The sequence below is a fragment of the Coregonus clupeaformis genome, chromosome 26 (genome assembly GCF_020615455.1).
Source record: "Coregonus clupeaformis isolate EN_2021a chromosome 26, ASM2061545v1, whole genome shotgun sequence".
Lineage (NCBI taxonomy): Eukaryota > Metazoa > Chordata > Actinopteri > Salmoniformes > Salmonidae > Coregonus > Coregonus clupeaformis.
This window is the reverse complement of record NC_059217.1, coordinates 39929790-39949290: the sequence shown is the minus strand read 5'-3', so window position 1 is coordinate 39949290 and position 19501 is coordinate 39929790. Positions and strand designations below refer to the sequence as shown.

Here is a 19501-nt window from a genome sequence, read left to right as displayed (position 1 = left end):
GGGCATAGTTCGTTTTCATTAGATGGGAGGCAGAGAAGAGAAGCCTGAGGGAGGCATGGACGCTCATACAGCTGCTGGGCGATGCAGTACAGTACTCCCTCCATTTCTCCATTCCATTCCTCTCCTCCTCTTCCTCCCCTCCCCCTCCCTTCCTCCCTCCACCTTCTCCCTCTCCCCTCCTCCCTCCTCCTCCTCCCTCTCCCCTCCTCCCTCCTCCTCCTACCTACCTGCACCTCTACTGCACACTGCAACACACATTAAAGTCCTTGTAGCAGGTAATAGACCCTATCAGATATTTATGTAGTTGGTGCTGTATATTAACAATTATAAACTGTGTGGTTCGAGCTCTGAATGCTGATTGGCTGAAAACCGTGCTATATCAGACCGTATACCACGGGTATGACAAAACATTTATTTATACTGTTCTAATTGAATTTGTAACCAGTTTATAATAGCAATAAGGCACCTCTGGGGTTTGTGGTATATGGCCAGTATACCACGGCTAAGGCCTGTATCCAGGCACTCCACGTTGCGTCGTGCGTAAGAACAGCCCACACCCCCCTGTGCCTTATTGCTTAACTATACATGGGTCCTAACTTGAAAAATGATTTGTTAGTTTACAATTGTACAATTTATGCTACCTGCATATAAAAACCACGAAAACTGCTGGAAAGGCCCAAACGCAAGATTGTAATTTTGATGACTCACACGGTGAGCCTACTGTAGCCTACTGAACACAATATTGACACAATTACAATTACAATTACAATCTCTATAGAATAAAAATCTAATTTTGTCAATTACAATGAGTGAAAATGTGTATTTGAGTGAACATTATCAAGCCAGCAGCAGATGAAACAGAAAGTGAATTATCTCCTCCCACTATCCTTGCGGTTATCATTGTCTAGCTGGCTAGCTTTAGGATATTTATGATCCCATACCAGTGACAAACTTGGCTATGTTATCGACATATGGCAGTACACAAACAAAATCTAGCTCACTTATTTCGCCAGCTAGAAAGAAACACCCATAAATTAATTCAGAAACGGAGGAACAGTATAGCTAGCTATAGCAAGCTAACGTTAGCTGATGCCTCTTCAACAAGAAGCAACTGTGACAACATTGATCCTAAGATCAAAAAGTCAACTTTCACATAGAACAAAATCCACAATCCACCCCTCCCAGATCCGTGATCAGATCCATGACCAAAGCATTGCATTTCAATTTAGCCCAAAGGCAGGTTCTATTGAAAACTCCCCCGGCGCCACAGACACCATCCAACCAGCCATCCACACACACATAGAGACAGCCAGCGGCTTCCAAAATACAACTCATGTGGCAAGCTCCAGCAATAAACTTTCCCATTGAGGAAAATCCACAATCCACACATCTAAAGAAAACCTGGCTCCTTTCTCCGAAATGCCACCAGATCCATGATCGATCAAATACATGGCCGAAGCTTCGCATTTCGGTTAGTTTTCCTCATCAATCTACACACAATAGCCCTCAATGACAAAGCAAAAACAGGTTTTTAGAAATGTTAGCTAAAATAAAATAAATTGAAATATCACATTTTCATAAGTATTCAGACCCTTTACTCAGTACTTTGTTGAAGAACCTTTGGCAGCGATTACAGCCTCAAGTCTTCTTGGGTATGACGCTACAAGCTTTGCACACCTGTATTTGGGGAGTTTCTCCCATTCTTCTCTGCAGATTCTGTCAGGTTGGATGGGGAGCGACGTTGCACACTCAAGGACATTCAGATACTTGTCCAGAAGCCACTCCTGCGTTGTCTAGGCTGTGTGCTTAGGGTCGTTGTCCTGTTGGAAGGTGAACCTTCGTCCCAGTCTGAGGTCCTGGGCAGGTTTCATCAAGGATCTCTCTGTACTTTGCTCCATTCATCTTTGCCTCGATCCTGACTAGTCTCCCAGTTCCTGCCGCTGAAAAATATCCCCACAGCATGATGGTGTCACCACCATACTTCACCGTAGGGATGGTGCCATGTTTCCTCAAGATGTGACGCTTGGCATTCAGGCCAAATAGTTCAATCTTGGTTTCATCAGACCAGATAATCTTGTTTCTCATGGTCTGAGAGTCCTTTAGGTGCCTTTTGGCAAACTCCAAGTGGGCTGTCATGTGCCTTTTACTGAGGAGTGGCTTCCGTCTGGCTGCAGAGATAGTTGTCCTTCTGGAAGATTCTCCCATCTCTACAGAGGAACTCTGGAGCTCTGTCAGAGTGACCATTGGGTTCTTGGTCACCTCCCTGACCAAGGCCCATCTCCCCGGATTGCTCAGTTTGGCCGGGCAGCCAGCTCTAGGAAGAGTCTTGGTGGTTTCAAATGTCTTCCATTTAAGAATGATGGAGGCCACTGTGTTCTTGGGGACCTTCAATGCTGCAGAAATGTTTTGCTACCCTTCCCCAAATCTGTGCCTCGACATAATCCTGTCTCGGAGCTCTACGGACAATTCCTTCGACCTCATGGCTTGGTTTTTGCTCTGACATGCACTGTCAACTATGGGACCTTAGACAGGTGTGTGTCTTTTCAAATCATGTCCAATCAATTCAGTTTATCACAGGTGGACTCCAATCAAGTTAAGTCAAGGGGTCTGAATACTTTCCGAAGGCACTGTAGGGAAAGAGATCAGATACATTTTGTTAATTTAATTGCATTTAGTTGATAACCATTATATATTTTTACCATCTTAGGTTGTTATGTTAGGTGCCTGTCCTAATATAAGTGGAAGATGGAATGTGTGCCTGGTGTTTTTTGCCCTGCTACAGTCTGGTCTCACGCCTCATCTCTTCTGTTCCTCAGATAAACTCATCAGAGAGTTGTTGTTTGAACTTTGTCTGCATTTTAAATGGCCTTCCACTGGACTCTTTTTCATATTTTACATAGAAGCTTTCAAAAAAAGACAGTTTGCATCCATATGCATAAGTCTGACACATCAGCTCAGAAGCAAAGATGAAAGGACTTGGTCTCCCAGGTGACTTGGCTGGTCTGTGAGGGCTGTTTTTTGCTATTGGGTTTGTTTTGTGTGTTTGTATTTGTTTGTGTGTGTGCGTGAGTGTAAGATTGGGCATAACGTATTAGGTATAACGTATTAGGTATAACGTATTGGGCATAACGTATTGGGCATAACCCCAAGGCTGTTTGGCTCAGTCATCTGTCTATATTATTACTCCATGCTAGTTGTGAATGACACACACATATCCTCTATTCCAATGACCTTGGCACGCTCATTTTCTACCTCTTTGCACCTGCCAACGCCACTCTCCTCTAAGTGTATTCCTGGAACCATCCTCCCCAGACACCAGCTTACCAGATCATCAAATTTGATTTATTTAAAAAAATGTTTTTATTTAATTTTATTTAACCTTTATTTTGACAGGGAGTCATGCTGAGACCAAGGTCTCTTTTACAGATTAGCCCTGTACACACATTAATACACATCTATTACACATCAATATACACTATACACATCAATTAGACTTCAATATACACATCAATACACACTATACACATCAATTACACAACTATATTCACTATACACATCAATAACACTTCAATATACACATCAATATTCACATAATGTCAAGTGGTAGCCATGAACTGTGTCATGTTAACACTGTAGGACAGTGTTTCCCATAGGGCTATTTCAATATGTAGGCTACTGTATCAATCAATCAATGATTCATTTGTTCATGCCATCACACAGCATACGAGACATTCGTGCTTTGAAATGCAATCAAGCATTTTAGTTTTAAAATTAAATAACAAAGGAAGCTTTGAATAATTAGCCTAAACAATAAATAAAACTGCAATTCACGAATGCATGCAACTGATTTTAGTCTGCTGTAATAAAGGTTTTATATATAAATATTTTTTTTGTTAGAACAGACTCTCTGGTACACTTATTTATTTAGTGTTGTTTACACTGTTCCAAATGGTCAGAAAAAGTAATAATATTGTAATCTAACAGCAACTGTTTGGCACACATAATACTCACACAACGTTTGCTCCTATACCCCCTTTTCTTGATTTCCAGTAGTTTCCACAACTAAGTCAGATGTCTTCCACAGATCTGACTTCCCCTTTCCCTCCTGAGCGACCAGTAAACATTTGTCCGTTTCGAGTTTCTTTTTCACGTCCTCCGCATTCATTTTGCTGTCATGTGTTACTGTGTTTGGAGTTTGTTATAACCAATTTATTGATGTGATTATGGTCAGGCCCTATTGGTCACATGCATGCGATACTTACATGTTTCACGTAAAGAGAGCAAGGGTTGAGGGAATAGGGAATGTTTTTCCTAAACAAATTAGGGATTTCGGTAACAGAACTTTTCAGTCAGAAACAAGTAAGAAACTAAATGGAAGAAATGATGTTGCAGCTTCTGCATGGACAGCACAATAAACACTTGCTGTGCTGTGGTGCCTTTTCGCTGCCGTATGGAGGAGAGCGCGATAACTTGCACCAGTCACACAGGCACTCGCTGTCATTTTTCTTTAACACAGTGTGACCATCGGGCTCTTTCTTGAGTCATTTGTGTGTCTTAATTATTTAATCAAACAGTGTGCTTAAAACATCAGACAAGCTCAGTGCATTTGTAGTTGATTTTATTTGAACTCATAGGGTGTGTCTGTCTATCTATCTATGGAAAAATAACTTTAAACATTTAGACCAATCGATTGGTCGAAAGAACAGGACGACTCTCGGTTGACCAAGATTTTTTTTAGTCGGGGACAGCCCTAGTTTCACAACTCCGGTCCTCGAGTACCCCCAACAGTACATATTTTTGTTGTGGCCCCGGACAAGCACACCTGATTCAACTTGTCAACTAATCACCAAGCCCTTGACAAGTTGAATCCGGTGTTTTTGTCCGGGGCTACAACTAAAATGTGTTCTGTTGGAGGTACTGGAGGACCGGAGTTGGTGTAGGATATAACACCCAGATCACTGCAGAACACCCAGTAGTCTGATTGTGTTATGAGTTAGGCGATGGTCTCCGTGCCTCAGAGAACCTCCATCTCATCCCAGTTAGATCTTCCATAACACCCAACCCCTCTCAGGAGGGACACTATACTAAAGCACAACAACTAGCATATTCCTCTTCATACACTCCCTCCCTCCATTCTAGTGAGTGCATTAAAAACACAATTCCAATCCCTTTCCTGTGCCTTGGCCTTCGTCTCCTCCATAATGCCCCTCCATTCACAGTCACGTAGTGCCATTCTTCACCCCATCATTTCCCCCATAAACACTGACTCCAAATCAAAAGGCAAGCATCACGAACCCAGGAAACTGATGCATATTTCATAGGAACCCCTATTGAAGTCAGAAGAATGGAAAGCAATGGGAGCAATCCACATACAGAGTAGAGTTCTATTGCTGCAAATGTTGATCATTATCTCTGTTGTGACTCAGGGAACTGAGAAATACAGTACTTATACAGATGTTTTGAGGATGGAGGAGAAAAGGCAGTGACAGTTATCTGAGTTGTAAACTATACAGCACTGTACCCAATAGTTATGGTTGTGTTTGTCTGAGCTAGGGGGAAACAGTGCCTATAGAGTGCTTATTTGGCACAGAGGAATCTATGTGCTGTCTGTGGATTGTGCAGTTTAAGGGATCGCCACAGAAATGAGGCCAATTTGCCCTCCTCCCCTCCTAGAATAACTCACTCTAGCTGGGCAATCTACTGTCCCCTCCTTCAGCTTGGCTCTGGGGCGTCTGGGAAGGTTGAATGATTGTACTGTAATGGCTTCAATACACTTACTCCAGCAATTGCCAGGGTGAAGTTTATATTTTTAATGTATGATGTGATAGACAAGTTTTTTCTTCACAATACTGATGAATCTGTGTCAAAGATTACACATTTGACTTGTGACCATCGTATGGGATAAACCTAAGCAGTGATGATAACCCAAGATCTCACCACCGTGGATTCCAAACCGATGATAATCCAAGATCTCACCACCGTGGATTCCAAACTGAAGGACACAAAAAGAAGCAGTAGTCGTTTGTCTGTATGTCGGAAAGAGAAATGTCAAACCATATCTGCCGCAAATATCTCTTTGCTCTCCTAATATCCCCATCCATCAAGGTTTAATCTCATTGGTAAATTTGTGTAGTCTGTCTTTGTATATCTCTGGCTCATCTGTCACTGTGATGTAGTGCTTTCCATATCCCTCATCTTGCTCTGGAGCCATCTGACTAAAGAGCTGTCCCGATGGGAGCCCAAACATGTCACCTGCAATGGATCTCTTCCCTTCTATCCTCTGGGAATAATGCAATTACTCTAAAGGGCCTCTGTTTCCTGCTTCCTCCGCCACACTGATCCTCAACACGGGGGCCCCACAGGGGTGTGTGCGCAGCCCCCTCCTTTACTCCCTGTTCACCCATGACTGTGTGGCCACGCACGTCTCCAACTCAATCATCAAGTTTGCTGATGACAACAGTGGTAGGCCTCATAAGCAACAACGATGAGACAGCCTACAGGGAGTACGAATGAAAATGTATGCACTCCCTACTGTAAGTCGCTCTGGATAAGAGCGTCTGCTAAATGACCAAATTTAAACATACATTTAAAAAAGTCAAATGTAGGAGGTGAAAGCCCTGGCAGAGTGGTGTCAGGAAAATAACCTCTCCCTCAACATCAACAAAATGAAGGATCTGATCGGGGACTACAGGAGACAGCAGAGAGAAGACACCCCCATCCATATCGATGGGGCCGCAGTGGAGAGGATCAAAAGCTTCAAGTTCCTTGGCGTGCACATCACTGGCAACCTGAAATGGTCCCTTCACACAGACAGCGTGGTGAAGAAGGCGCAAAAGTGCCTCTTCAACCTCAGGAGGCTGAAGAAATTTGTCTTGGCCCCGAAGATGCTCACAAACTTCTACAGATCATTGAGAGAATCTTGTAAGGCTGTATCACCACCTGGTATCGCAATGCACCGTCCGCAACCGCAGGGCTCTCCAGAGGGTGGTGCAGTCAGCCCAACGCAGCACTGGGGCACACTGCCTGCCCTCCAGGACATCTACAGCACCCGGTGTCACTGGAAGGTTAAGAAGATAATCAAGGACCTCTGCCACCTGAGCCACGGCCTGTTCACCCCGCTCCCATCTAGAAGGCTGAGAGTACAGGTGCATCAAAGCTGGGACCGAGAGACTGAGAAAGAAGTTTCTATCTCCAGGCCATCAGACTTTTAAACAGTCACCACTAGCCTCAGTTCTAGCCGGCTGCCACCCGGCACTCTACCCTGCACCTTAGAGACTGCTGCGCTATGTACAAGAAAAAGCCATATCTCAGACTGCCTATCTTAATCTTTTCTTTTTATTGGCCAGTCTGAGATATGGTTTTTTCTTTGCAACTCTGCCTAGAAGGTCAACATTCCAGAGTCACCTCTTCACTGTTGACGTTGAGACTGGTGTTTTGCGGGTACTATCTAATGAAGCTGCCAGTTGAAGACCTGTGAGGCGTCTGTTTCTCAAACTAGACACTAATGTATTTGTCCTCTTGCTCAGTTGTGCACCGGGGCCTCCCACTCCTCTTTCTATTCTGGTTAGAGCCAGTTTGCGCTGTTCTGTGAAGGGAGTAGTACACAGCGTTGTACGAGATCTTCAGTTTCTTGGCAACTTCTCGCATGGAATAGCCTTAATTTCTCAGAACAAGAATAGACTGACGAGTTTCAGAAGAAAGTTATTTGTTTCTGGCCATTTTGAGCCTGTAATCGAACCCACAATTGCTGATGCTCCAGATACTCAACTAGTCTCAAGAAGGCCAGTTTTATTGCTTCTTTAATCAGCACAACAGTTTTCAGCTGTGCTAACATAATTGCAAAAGGGTTTTCTAATGATCAATTAGCCTTTTAAAATGATAAACTTGGATTAGCAAACACAATGTGCCATTGGAACACAGGACTGATGGTTGCTGATAATGGGCCTCTGTACGCCTATTTAGATATTCCATTAAAAAACAGCCGTTTCTAGCTACAATAGCCATTTACAACATTAACAATGTCTACACTGTATTTCTGATCAATTTGATGTTACTTTAAAAGACAAAAAAATAGCTTTTCTTTCGAAAACAAGGACATTTCTAAGTGACCCCAAACTTTTTAACGGTAGTGTATATTTATACAGTTGAAGTCGGAAGTTTACATACACCTTAGCCAAAAACATTTAAACTCAGTTTTTCACAATTCCTGACAGTTAATCCTAATAAAAATTCCCTGTTTTAGGTCAGTTAGGATCACCACTTTATTTTAAGAATGTGAAATGTCAGAATAATAGTAGAGAGAATAATTTATTTTATCACATTCCCAGTGGGTCAGAAGTTTACATACACTCAATTAGTATTTGGTAGCATTGCCTTAAAATTGTTTAAATTGGATCAAACGTTTCAGGTAGCCTTCCACAAACTTTCCACAATAAGTGGGGTGAATTTTGGCCCATTCCTCCTGACAGAGCTGGTGTAACTGAGTCAGGTTTGTAGGCCACCTTGCTCACACATGCTTTTTCAGTTCTGCCCACAACTTTTCTATAGGATTGAGGTCAGGGCTTTGTGATGGCCACTCCAATACCTTGACTTTGTTGTCCTTAAGCCATTTTGCCACAACTTTGGAAGTATGCTTGGGGTTATTGTAGGCGGTCTCGTCATTGTTGGTAATCAAGCCTACTACTGTTGTGTCATCTGCAAACTTGATGATTGAGTTGGAGGTGTGCTTGGCCACGCAGTAAAGTACGTTCATCTCTAGGAGACAGAACGCGTCTCCTTCCTGAGCGGTATGATGGCTGCGTGGTCCCATGGTGTTTATACTTGTGTACTTAGTGGGGAGAACAAGTATTTGATACACTACCGATTTTGCAGGTTTTCCTACTTACAAAGCATGTAGAGATCTGTAATTTTTATCATAGGTACACTTCAACTGTGAGAGACGGAATCAAAAACAAAAATCCAGAAAATCACATTGTATGATTTTTAAGTAATTAATTTGCATTTTATTGCATGACATAATATTTGATACATCAGAAAAGCAGAACTTAATATTTGGTACAGAAACCTTTGTTTGCAATTACAGAGATCATACGTTTCCTGTAGGTCTTGACCAGGTTTGCACACACTGCAGCAGGGATTTTGGCCCATTCCTCCATACAGACCTTATCCAGATCCTTCAGGTTTCGGGGCTGTCGCTGGGCAATACGGACTTTCAGCTCCCTCCAAAGATTTTCTATTGGGTTCAGGTCTGGAGACTGGCTAGGCCACTCCAGGACCTTGAGATGCTTCTTACGAAGCCACTCTTTAGTTGCCCTGGCTGTGTGTTTCGGGTCGTTGTCATGCTGGAAGACCCAGTCACGACCCATCTTCAATGCTCTTACTGAGGGAAGGAGGTTGTTGGCCAAGATCTCGCGATACATGGCCCCATCCATCCTCCCCTCAATACGGTGCAGTCGTCCTGTCCCCTTTCCAGAAAAGCATCCCCAAAGAATGATGTTTCCACCTCCATGCTTCACGGTTGGGATGGTGTTCTTGGGGTTGTACTCATCCTTCTTCTTCCTCCAAACACGGCGAGTGGAGTTTAGACCAAAAAGCTATATTTTTGTCTCATCAGACCACATGACCTTCTCCCATTCCTCCTCTGGATCATCCAGATGGTCATTGGCAAACTTCAGACGGGCCTGGACATGCGCTGGCTTGAACAGGGGGACCTTGCGTGCGCTGCAGGATTTTAATCCACGACGGCGTAGTGTGTTACTAATGGTTTTCTTTGAGACTGTGGTCCCAGCTCTCTTCAGGTCATTGACCAGGTCCTGCCGTGTAGTTCTGGGCTGATCCCTCACCTTCCTCATGATCATTGATGCCCCACGAGGTGAGATCTTGCATGGAGCCCCAGACCGAGGGTGATTGACCGTCATCTTGAACTTCTTCCATTTTCTAATAATTGCGGCAACAGTTGTTGCCTCTTCACCAAGCTGCTTGCCTATTGTCCTGTAGCCCATCCCAGCCTTGTGCAGGTCTACAATTTTATCCCTGATGTCCTTACACAGCTCTCTGGTCTTGGCCATTGTGGAGAGGTTGGAGTCTGTTTGATTGAGTGTGTGGACAGGTGTCTTTTATACAGGTAACGAGTTCAAACAGGTGCAGTTAATACAGGTAATTTTTTACATTTACATTTTAGTCATTTAGCAGACGCTCTTATCCAGAGCGACTTACAGTTAGTGAGTGCATTCATTATTTTTTTAATATATTTTTTTCATACTGGCCCTCCTGTTCTCCATCCTATGAGTGGAGAACAGGAGGGCTTCTTAAAGAAAAACTAACAGGTCTGTGAGAGCCGGAATTCTTACTGGTTGGTAGGTGATCAAATACTTATGTCATGCAATAAAATGCAAATGAATTACTTAAAAAAGATTCCGTCTCTCACAGTTGAAGTGTACCTATGATAAAAATTACAGACCTCTACATGCTTTGTCAGTAGGAAAACCTGCAAAATCGGCAGTGTATCAAATACTTGTTCTCCCCACTGTATCTATTTGGACAATTTGCACATTCGGATTGAAATTACTATTAATTAATATCATCATCCCTTTTGAGTTTCTTTGCCCATGGGCAAAGAAACTCAACTTCTTTGCCGTCATCCCAGTGATCGGCATCCCACCCCCGTCCCTCCGGATCCCTAGGGCCCCGAGAGGCCAGGACCCATCCATCGAAAACAGCAGCAGTGCCACCCACAAAACAGAAGCAGGTTAACCGCCAAAAGCATTTCCAATGCTGTCACCTCAATATATATATATATATATATATATATATATATATATATATAACTATTTAAAAATATATCTATTCAAATATCTTGCATATCTTATTTTCCATCATTATCAATTAATATGCATAATAATGTCAGCAGTTCATGCGTAGGATTTTAACATATAACCCGGATTGCCATTGTATTACATTTCATTTTTGACAAGCAATTATTATTTTAGCAAACAATTATTGTGGTTCATCCTATATTCTCCCTAACATCCTTACCCCCTTGCAACAGATGTGGGATAAACACACATGCACATACTCACATACTCTAACACACTCAACCCCTTTCCTCCACAATCAACCATAAAATCAGATGCTCAATGGTTGTTACATCCCAGAGCCCAACTCAAGAAAGGACCTGATTTACGAATGCATATACATTTACAGCTGATTGAGAAAGCATGCAAGATTGAGCAGAAATTGAAAATAATGTGAGATTTGATTAATCTATTTAATCTATGTCAAGTCCTAGCTGATGGAGATCAGATCCACGCTCTTCACCTGAGACACAAACACTCTGGTCCCCCGTTGTAACCATTTTTCCCAAGCATCTCCGTGCAGTCAGACCTTTGATTATTTTGTGCCACCTGGGCCACAATATAAGCCCCCTCTCTGATTGTCCGAGTGTGACCCCCTCCCCATGGGTTACTGCAGCCAGTGTTGCCAGCACTGCCACTATCTGGGTGGGGGTACCCCACCGGAATCCCCACCGGCTAGGTACAAGGTCGTCAAGGTTCTCATTAGCAGCTTTGAGAATTTCCTTGTATATAATGCTCTCCCATCAGGGGGCTCTGGCTTTGTAGGACCAACCCTGCCAGGCAGGCTCAGAATCTTGAGGGGGTGGTGCTGCTCAAGTAGGTCTCTGACCTGTTTTGGCTGCATATAGGCACTCACAGCAGGTCCATAAAACAGATGGGGACTTCTCTTTGGTGTATGGGTCGCTCAGGTGGGTGTCTAGGATATAGGGTTGGGGATCGTTCCATCATGATAGGACAATACAAATTATATATTAGATGTATACTATACTTAAAAATGTATATCCTTCATCTGCACAAAATTGAAAGCTCTCTCTCACAACCCCTGCTCACAGACACATGTTGGTTCTGGGATATGCAACCATTTCCTTTCTCACTCACTTAACGCCACACTTATTCAAACACCAAAACGCACACCACGCCTTCCATCACAATTCATCCACACATATCCACACACTGTGCCTTCTATGTCTTCTGTTTGCTATGTTTTTATCTCCACTATGTTGATTGAGTACTTGTGTTCTAATTTAGTTGTATTTGAAGATGTATTATTTAGCTTGTTATCTTTTCTTGTAATACTGTCTTATCCCTTTATAAATTACTATACCTACTATAAATATGTTTTATTATTACAATCCATACCATGGCTAGTATTGGGTGTTCCATTATTTGACTCCTCTATTAGAACTTTCAGAATAGCCATGGAGTAGTCTTTGTGTCGCGGAACATTTGGTTGTCAATATACAGTTTATCAACAACGAGAGCAACACGCTTCCCTTTTAATCTGTTTTCCTTGAAGATTTGGTACAGAACTTTGCGCCGTTCTGCAATCTCCCTCGGGAACTGATCATTCATGCCTATTTTTGTGCCAGCAAGTATTTTTCCTAGGCTTTTAACCATTACTTTGTCCTTAAAAAAGGCAAATTTGCCAACGATTGGACGCTCATATCTCTGCCCTCTTTGTCCGAAACGGTGTACACATTCGAGTTGGATTTTATCGACAGCCTCGAGTGGAATCTGCAGCGCTGTAAGAAAGAAGTCCCTTACTATTCTTTCTGTAATCTCTCCCTCCTTTTCCTGGATACCCGTAAGTACTAGATTTTCTCTAGTTTGTATATCTAGTAAGGCTTCTTTCAGAAAGTTGTTCTCCTTTTTAAGTTCCTTAACATCCGTTTCCATCCTAGTGACTGTCCCTTTTAGTTTTTTTGTATCGCTCTCCATTATCGCAACTTTTCCGTCACTCATTTCCAGACTCGCCTTCAACTCTTTTACATCATTACTGACCAACTCCAGTATGCCCAGTTTGTCACACTGTTTTGGTTACTACATGATTCCATATGTGCTATTTCATAGTTTTAATGTCTTCACTATTATTCTACAATATAAAAAATAGTAAAAATAAAGAAAAGCCCTTGAATAGGTAGGTGTGTCCAAAGTACTTTTAACTGGTACTGTATATGTATATGTGTGTGTGTGTGTGTGTATATATATATATATATATATATATATATATATATATATATATATATATATATATATATATATATATATATATATATATATATATATATATTCTGATATATATTCTGGTCTCTGGATGCATATTTCTTAATTTCACAGACCCCAAAGCAAATCAGGGGGAGAAAAATATATTTATTCAAAGAGAACAAATCATAGTTGTTATGCTGGAAAGTAGATGGTAGATGTTCATTTTCCCCTGTCCTCAATGTTTCTCCACTGAACAAAGAGATAGGATGTAGTTTATACCCAAGTCTAGCCTGTGGTTGACCAATTAGAATTCCTTGGAATAAAATTGGGCCAATGGCCAAATACCAAATATCCCGTTTCAGGCTCAATGTATAGACAATTTGGACCAATGAGAACTTGTCACATGTAGCTATGAGTCCCGGACTGGAACCCCATACACCGATTCTAAACAGATGTTGAACTGAAAAACAACTATTTCCATTAATCGTTAATTCCCTCTTGACCTCTACGTTGTGTATTTATCTTAGAATATTCTTACAAGACCAATAAAATGTTATTTTATTTTATTCCTGCTTCCTGCCGCTTTTAAGTGACTCTGCCAGAGGAGCCATGTTAGCCTGGAGACCGTGCTTCTTCTTCTTCATTGTGCTTGTACACTCACAAAAAACACACAGGCAAGTGCATGCAAGTAGACTTGCAGCAAACATGCCACACACACGCATGCTCGTGTAGCTCGCGTGGTGCCAACTGATAAGACTCTTCAGGAGGGCAGTCACGTGTGCTAGCAAGGCAGAGGTCCAGGGTTCGAGCCTCAGTGTGAGGAGGTGGTATTCGCCAAATCAGGAGGAAGTGGTACTCGCCAAATCAGGAGGAAGTGGTACTCGCCAAATCAGGAGGAAGTGGTACTCGCCAAATCAGGAGGAAGTGGTACTCGCCAAATTAGGAGGAAGTGGTACTCGCCAAATCAGGAGGAAGTGGTACTCGCTAAGCAAGCAGCGTCCTTTACACTCGCACACACACACTAACCTTCTGTTAATCCATGGCCAGGTGCTAAACCCGTCAGAGAGGTGCGGGGGGCTGCCTTAATCGACGTCCACGTCATCAGGACCTGTGGAGCAGTTGTTGTTGGGGGTTACCTGCCTTGCTCAAGGGCAGAACGGCAAATTGTTCCACCTTGTCGGCTCGGGGATTCGAACCAGAGACCTTTGACATTATAAGACACCAATTATTGGGAGAACAATACTGTCTGGTTCCGTTTGTCTCTGAAAGAACATTGGATGCAGAACGTGCATTGATACAAACAAGACAAACACGTAGGCTATCACAATAGACCGCCATTCCACGTTTCATATTGCACATTTACAATAATGTGTAAAAAAGAAAAGAGATTGCTCACTATGCAGCCAGTCAGAGAGGACTGTGCTTGCCGCTGGCCTTTCAAAGCTCTAGAGAGCTGCCCTTTCACTTGAAGATAGTGCAACATCCACTTGATCTGAGTTACAGCCTAGCTTCCCAGCCCTATAAAAGCAATTAGAGCCTGGCTTTTAAAGAGCAGCCCAGTGGAGATTGAGAGATACTAACGGGCTCAGAGGCTTTATCGGCTGTTTTAGAGTAAAAGTCCCTCCACTCTTGTTTTGATCACACTGTGCCTTATAAACCCATAAACTCACCCCATGTTTCACACCTTCAACTGAGCAGTGGATGGAGGCTAGTGTTTCTAAGGACTGAGTCCTGTTGTTGGACTTTAACACACAAAGGTCCATACATAGCAGGTTGAAGGCCTAAGAGCATCTAGACCCAAACTTGTTTAAAGAGAGATTTTAGTTGGCTGGACAGTGGAAAGGTTCCATATGATCAAAGTGTGTGTGATCTGTGTGGCTATGTTCACAATAGAGAGAGAGAGAGAGAGAGAGAGAGAGAGAGAGAGAGAGAGAGAGAGAGAGAGAGAGAGAGAGAGAGAGAGAGAGAGAGAGAGAGAGAGAGAGAGAGAGAGAGAGAGAGAGAGAGAGAGAGAGAGAGAGAGAGAGAGAGAGAGAGAGAGAGAGAGAGAGAGAGAGAGAGAGAGAGAGAGAGAGAGAGAGAGAGAGAGAGAGAGAGAGAGTAGAAGGGAGAGAGGGGGAGGGGAGAGAAGGAGGGAGAGAGAGAGGGAGAGATTGAGAGAGAGAAATAATGAGGGAGAGAGAGCATTGTAATTGTCTTTGTCCCTCATTGGACCCTCCTGTTGAGATGTGCGTTGTTGAATCAGCACTTCCTTTAAACTGAAAAAGAACAGTTAAATAATTATGCAATGAAAACTCCAACCATTTAACCGCCCTGCCTCTGCATAGAGACAGTACATTCAGTATAGTAAGCTGTGCTTTATCAGCAATGAACAAACTGAAGATGGAAACAAATAACAAAGCAGCAAACAGAACATCATTACATATAGGTGTTTTGCATTTAAATATCATTTTGCTCCTACAAAACAGGGACTATCGAAATAACATTTCTGGACCGCTACATTGGTGATGAAATCACTAACCTGACCTGTAATACTGACATACAGCCTCAGTACCACCAATTTACCTCACAGCTTGTCTATTGGGGTTTCCAGATTCAGCCTTTATGTAAGGTTTGTTGGCATGTCTAAGGCACGGTGGTGGAATCCACCATTTGAGCTTCTGTTTGGCTGTCTGTCTGGCTGTCTGTCTGGCTGGCTGTCTGGCTGGCTGTCTGGCTGGCTGTCCGTTGCTGTATGTCTGTTGTAATTTAGCTTCAATCCGGGATGCCCTTCGATTTGAGAGGAGCTGAAGTGGCAGGAAATCAGCTAAAATCTTGCTATGTCACATGATTGCATAAAACACAGGGTCATACTCATCTCCCTCTATCTCTCTGTGTTGTGTACACTAGCTACCCAGCAAACATGACCCCATGTCGGTATTCGGTGGGCAAGGTGGGCACGGCCCACACCAGTCCAACACAGGCTAGCCCACAACAGCCCAACACAAGCTAGTTCACACCAGCCCAACACATGCTAGCTCACACCAGTATAACACAGGCTAGCCAACACTGGCCCAACACAGGCTAGCCCACACCAATCCCACACCAGCCCAACACAGGTTAGCCCACACCAGCCCAACACGGGCCAGCCCACACCAATCCCTCATCAGCCCAACACGGGCTAGCCCAGACCAAGCCCAGCTACTTAATAATGTAGAGGCAAGAGCTCATTAGAATATTTGGGGCGTGGTTTTGCAAATACCCCAATTCATGTTGTTAAGTTAAAAAGGGGTTGGAACCTAAATCTTTCCATTCCGAGCGGAACCCCTATTTTTTTTGTTCTGTTCCGGTCTTCCGACCAGAAAATAATGTTCTGAACCGGTTCAAACCCCCAAAAAGTTACGATTCATATAGTTCCTTTTTCTGTATTTTTTTATCCCGTGAAATCAACATTGATTTTACATTTAGCTCATTCATTTACTCACCCAATTAGCGCCGACAGTGCAGCCTGCTGTGGAACGGGTAAAATAGTTGCTTACATGTTTGATTGGTCAGCTAAGTGCAGGCTCGAGATGTGACAGAAATTTCACGGGTGGGGAGAGAGAAAGACAAGGGTGAACATGGAAGCTTTAAGCACTGAACATCATGACATGACGTGAATTGGAATGTGTTTAAACTATTACTAGCATTACAACATAAAACATATTATTGGAACTAAAAATAACATAACTAACATGTTCCCAAGATTTGAAAATAACGGTTCTGTTCTGGAACACTAGAGATCACTTTCGTTCCCGGTTCTGTTTCCGTTCCTCCGAAAATATAATTATTTTTCAGTTTTCTGTTCTGTTCTCTGAACTGGTTCCAACCCCTGCTCGGAATCAGTTATTTTTGTGAAACCGTTACTGAGGGTGTTGTTCCGGTTTAAGTGTTCTGTTGTGTGGTCAACAAAACATGATATTGTACACTGTCAATGGTGAAGTCCATAAAAAGACAGAAAAGTGCATGTGACATATGAGAAACTTTAACATTTCTCTGGTAAACATATACACCATACAGTATATACAAAAGTATGTGGACACGCCTTCAATTTTAGTGGAATTGGCCATTTCAGCCACACCTGTTGCTGACCGGAGTATAAAATCGAGCACACAGCCATGCACTCTCCATAGACAAACATTGGCAGTAGAAGGGCTTTACTAAAGAGCTCAGTGACTTTCAACATGGCACCGTCATAGGATGCCACCTTTTCAACAAGACAGTTTGTCAAATTTCTGCCCTGCTAGAGCTGCCCCGGTCAACTGTAAGTGCTGTTATTGTGAAGTGGAAACGTCTAGGAGCAACAACGGCTCAGCCGCGAAGTGGTAGGCCACACAAGCTCACAGAACGGGACCGCCGAGTGCTAAAGTGCGAAGCGTGTAAAAATCGTCTGTCCTCGGTTGCAACACTCACTACCGAGTTCCAAACTGTCTTTGGAAGCATGTTCAGCACAATAACTGTTAGTCGGGAGCTTCATGAAATGGGTTTCCATGGCCGAGCAGCCGCACACAAGCCTAAGATCACCATGCGCAATGCCAAGCGTCGGCTGGAGTGGTGTAAAGCTAGCTGCCATTGGACTCTGGAGCAGTGGAAATGCGTTCTCTGGAGTGACGAATCACACTTCACCATCTGGCAGTCCGACGGACGAATCTGGGTTTGGTTGATGCCAGGAGAACGCTACCTGCCCTAATGCATAGTACCAACTGTAAAGTTTGGTGGAGGAGAAAGAATGGTCTGGGGCTGTTTTTCATGGTTCAGGTTAGGCCCCTTCGTTCCAGTGAAGGGACATTTTAACGCTACAGTATACAATGACATTCTAGACGATTCTGTGCTTCCAACTATGTGGCAACAGTTTGGGGAAGGCCCTTTCCTGTTTCAGAATGACAATGTCCCTGTGCACAAAACGAGGTCCATACAGAAATGGTGTGTCGAGATCGGTGTGGAAGAACTTGACTGGCCTGCACTGAGCCCTGACCTTAACCCCATCGAACACCTTTGGGATGAATTGGAATGCCAACTGTGAGCCAGGCCTAATCGCCCAACATCAGTGCCCGACCTCACTAATGCGCTTGTAGCTGAATGGAAGCAAGTCCCTGCAGCAATGTTCCAACATCTAGTGGAAAGCCTTCCCAGAAGAGTGGAGACTGTTACAGCACCAAAGGGGGGACCAACTCCATAGTAATGCCCATGAGTTTGGAATGAGATGTTAGACGAGCAGGTGTCCACATACTTTTGATCATATAGTGTATATATATTTGATAGTAACAACTTTATTGTCTTTGTGATACAATGTAATGGGCAGCCGATCCAAAACTGTGGTCTTATTTCAGGCAAAGTGAGGGCTGCCCTTGGGGCCAATGTGGAGCCGATGAGCAAAGGCGCATAGGCCCAATGTGGGCAGCCTTTGTGGGGCCAATATTTTAGCCCGCATTGGGCCCACATCGTGCCAATGTGGACATGTCATAGCTACCTTATTTACCTCAGAGAACTCCTCACCATGGCTTACCTCTACAGTATATCGAAACCACCTTACTTTTGCCTGAGTTTACCTCTGTACCACTCAGTTGTACCTCAGCTTACCTCTGTTTAGCTTTGTCATTGTGTTCACGTCCCTGATTTACCTATGTACTCTATCTGAGCTTCAAACAGCTTACCTGCAGGAGGAATTTGTCTGGATGGAGCACTAAGGCTTAACAGGATTGTTAATCTCCACAAAACAATCCCCTTTGACTTCCTGCTCTGCAGCTCGTCAAAACCAGGGAAAACTGATAAAAAGAAAAATATTGATTTGCCTCCCAGAAAACATTCCTCTGTAAATACTAAGGATGTCTCACTGTAAAGGCCTTTATGCCTGGTAGCCTATCGTTAATAATATGAAGTGCTGGGTAACACAGCATTCCCCACATGGGAACAACAAATAACTGCCCTAATGACCCCATGTATTACATGGTGGGAGTGTTACTATTCACTGTTATAGATCAGTGGGACAAACAGCCCATTAAACAGTAAATACATGGGTAACAGAGAGACATTACAAGGCAAGTACATACAGTTTAATTTTCTATGATCTAATATATAATTCCAACAATGGAGGCAGGAGGTAACATCTCAGTTTAATTATCTATGGTATAATATCTAATTCCAACAATGCATACAGGAGGTAAAGATCTCCATATGGAATAAAATGGTAATCCAATATGTTTAGGATGGCCAAGCTCAGAGAGCTTTGTCGTGTCCACAGACAGATCAATAGTCATAGTACAGTGCATTCGGAAAGTTTTCAGACCCCTTGACTTTTTCCACATTTTGTGATGTTACAGCCTTATTCTAAAATGGATTAAATTGTCTTTATCCCTCATCAATGTACACACAATACCCCATAATGACAAAGCAAAAACTGGTTTTTAGAAATGTTTGGAAATTTA

The 19501-nt window shown here is 43.1% G+C and overlaps 1 protein-coding gene across 1 annotated transcript in view; it reads right to left on the bottom strand.

The window, feature by feature from the left end:
• Positions 1 to 14733, bottom strand: part of LOC123481929 (serine-rich adhesin for platelets-like) — a 39018-nt gene extending 24285 nt beyond the window's left edge. The window contains 1 exon segment of the mRNA XM_045207632.1: positions 14729 to 14733. Within this exon segment, the coding sequence (XP_045063567.1) occupies positions 14729 to 14733 (5 nt within the window).
• Positions 14734 to 19501: the final 4768 nt, after the last annotated feature.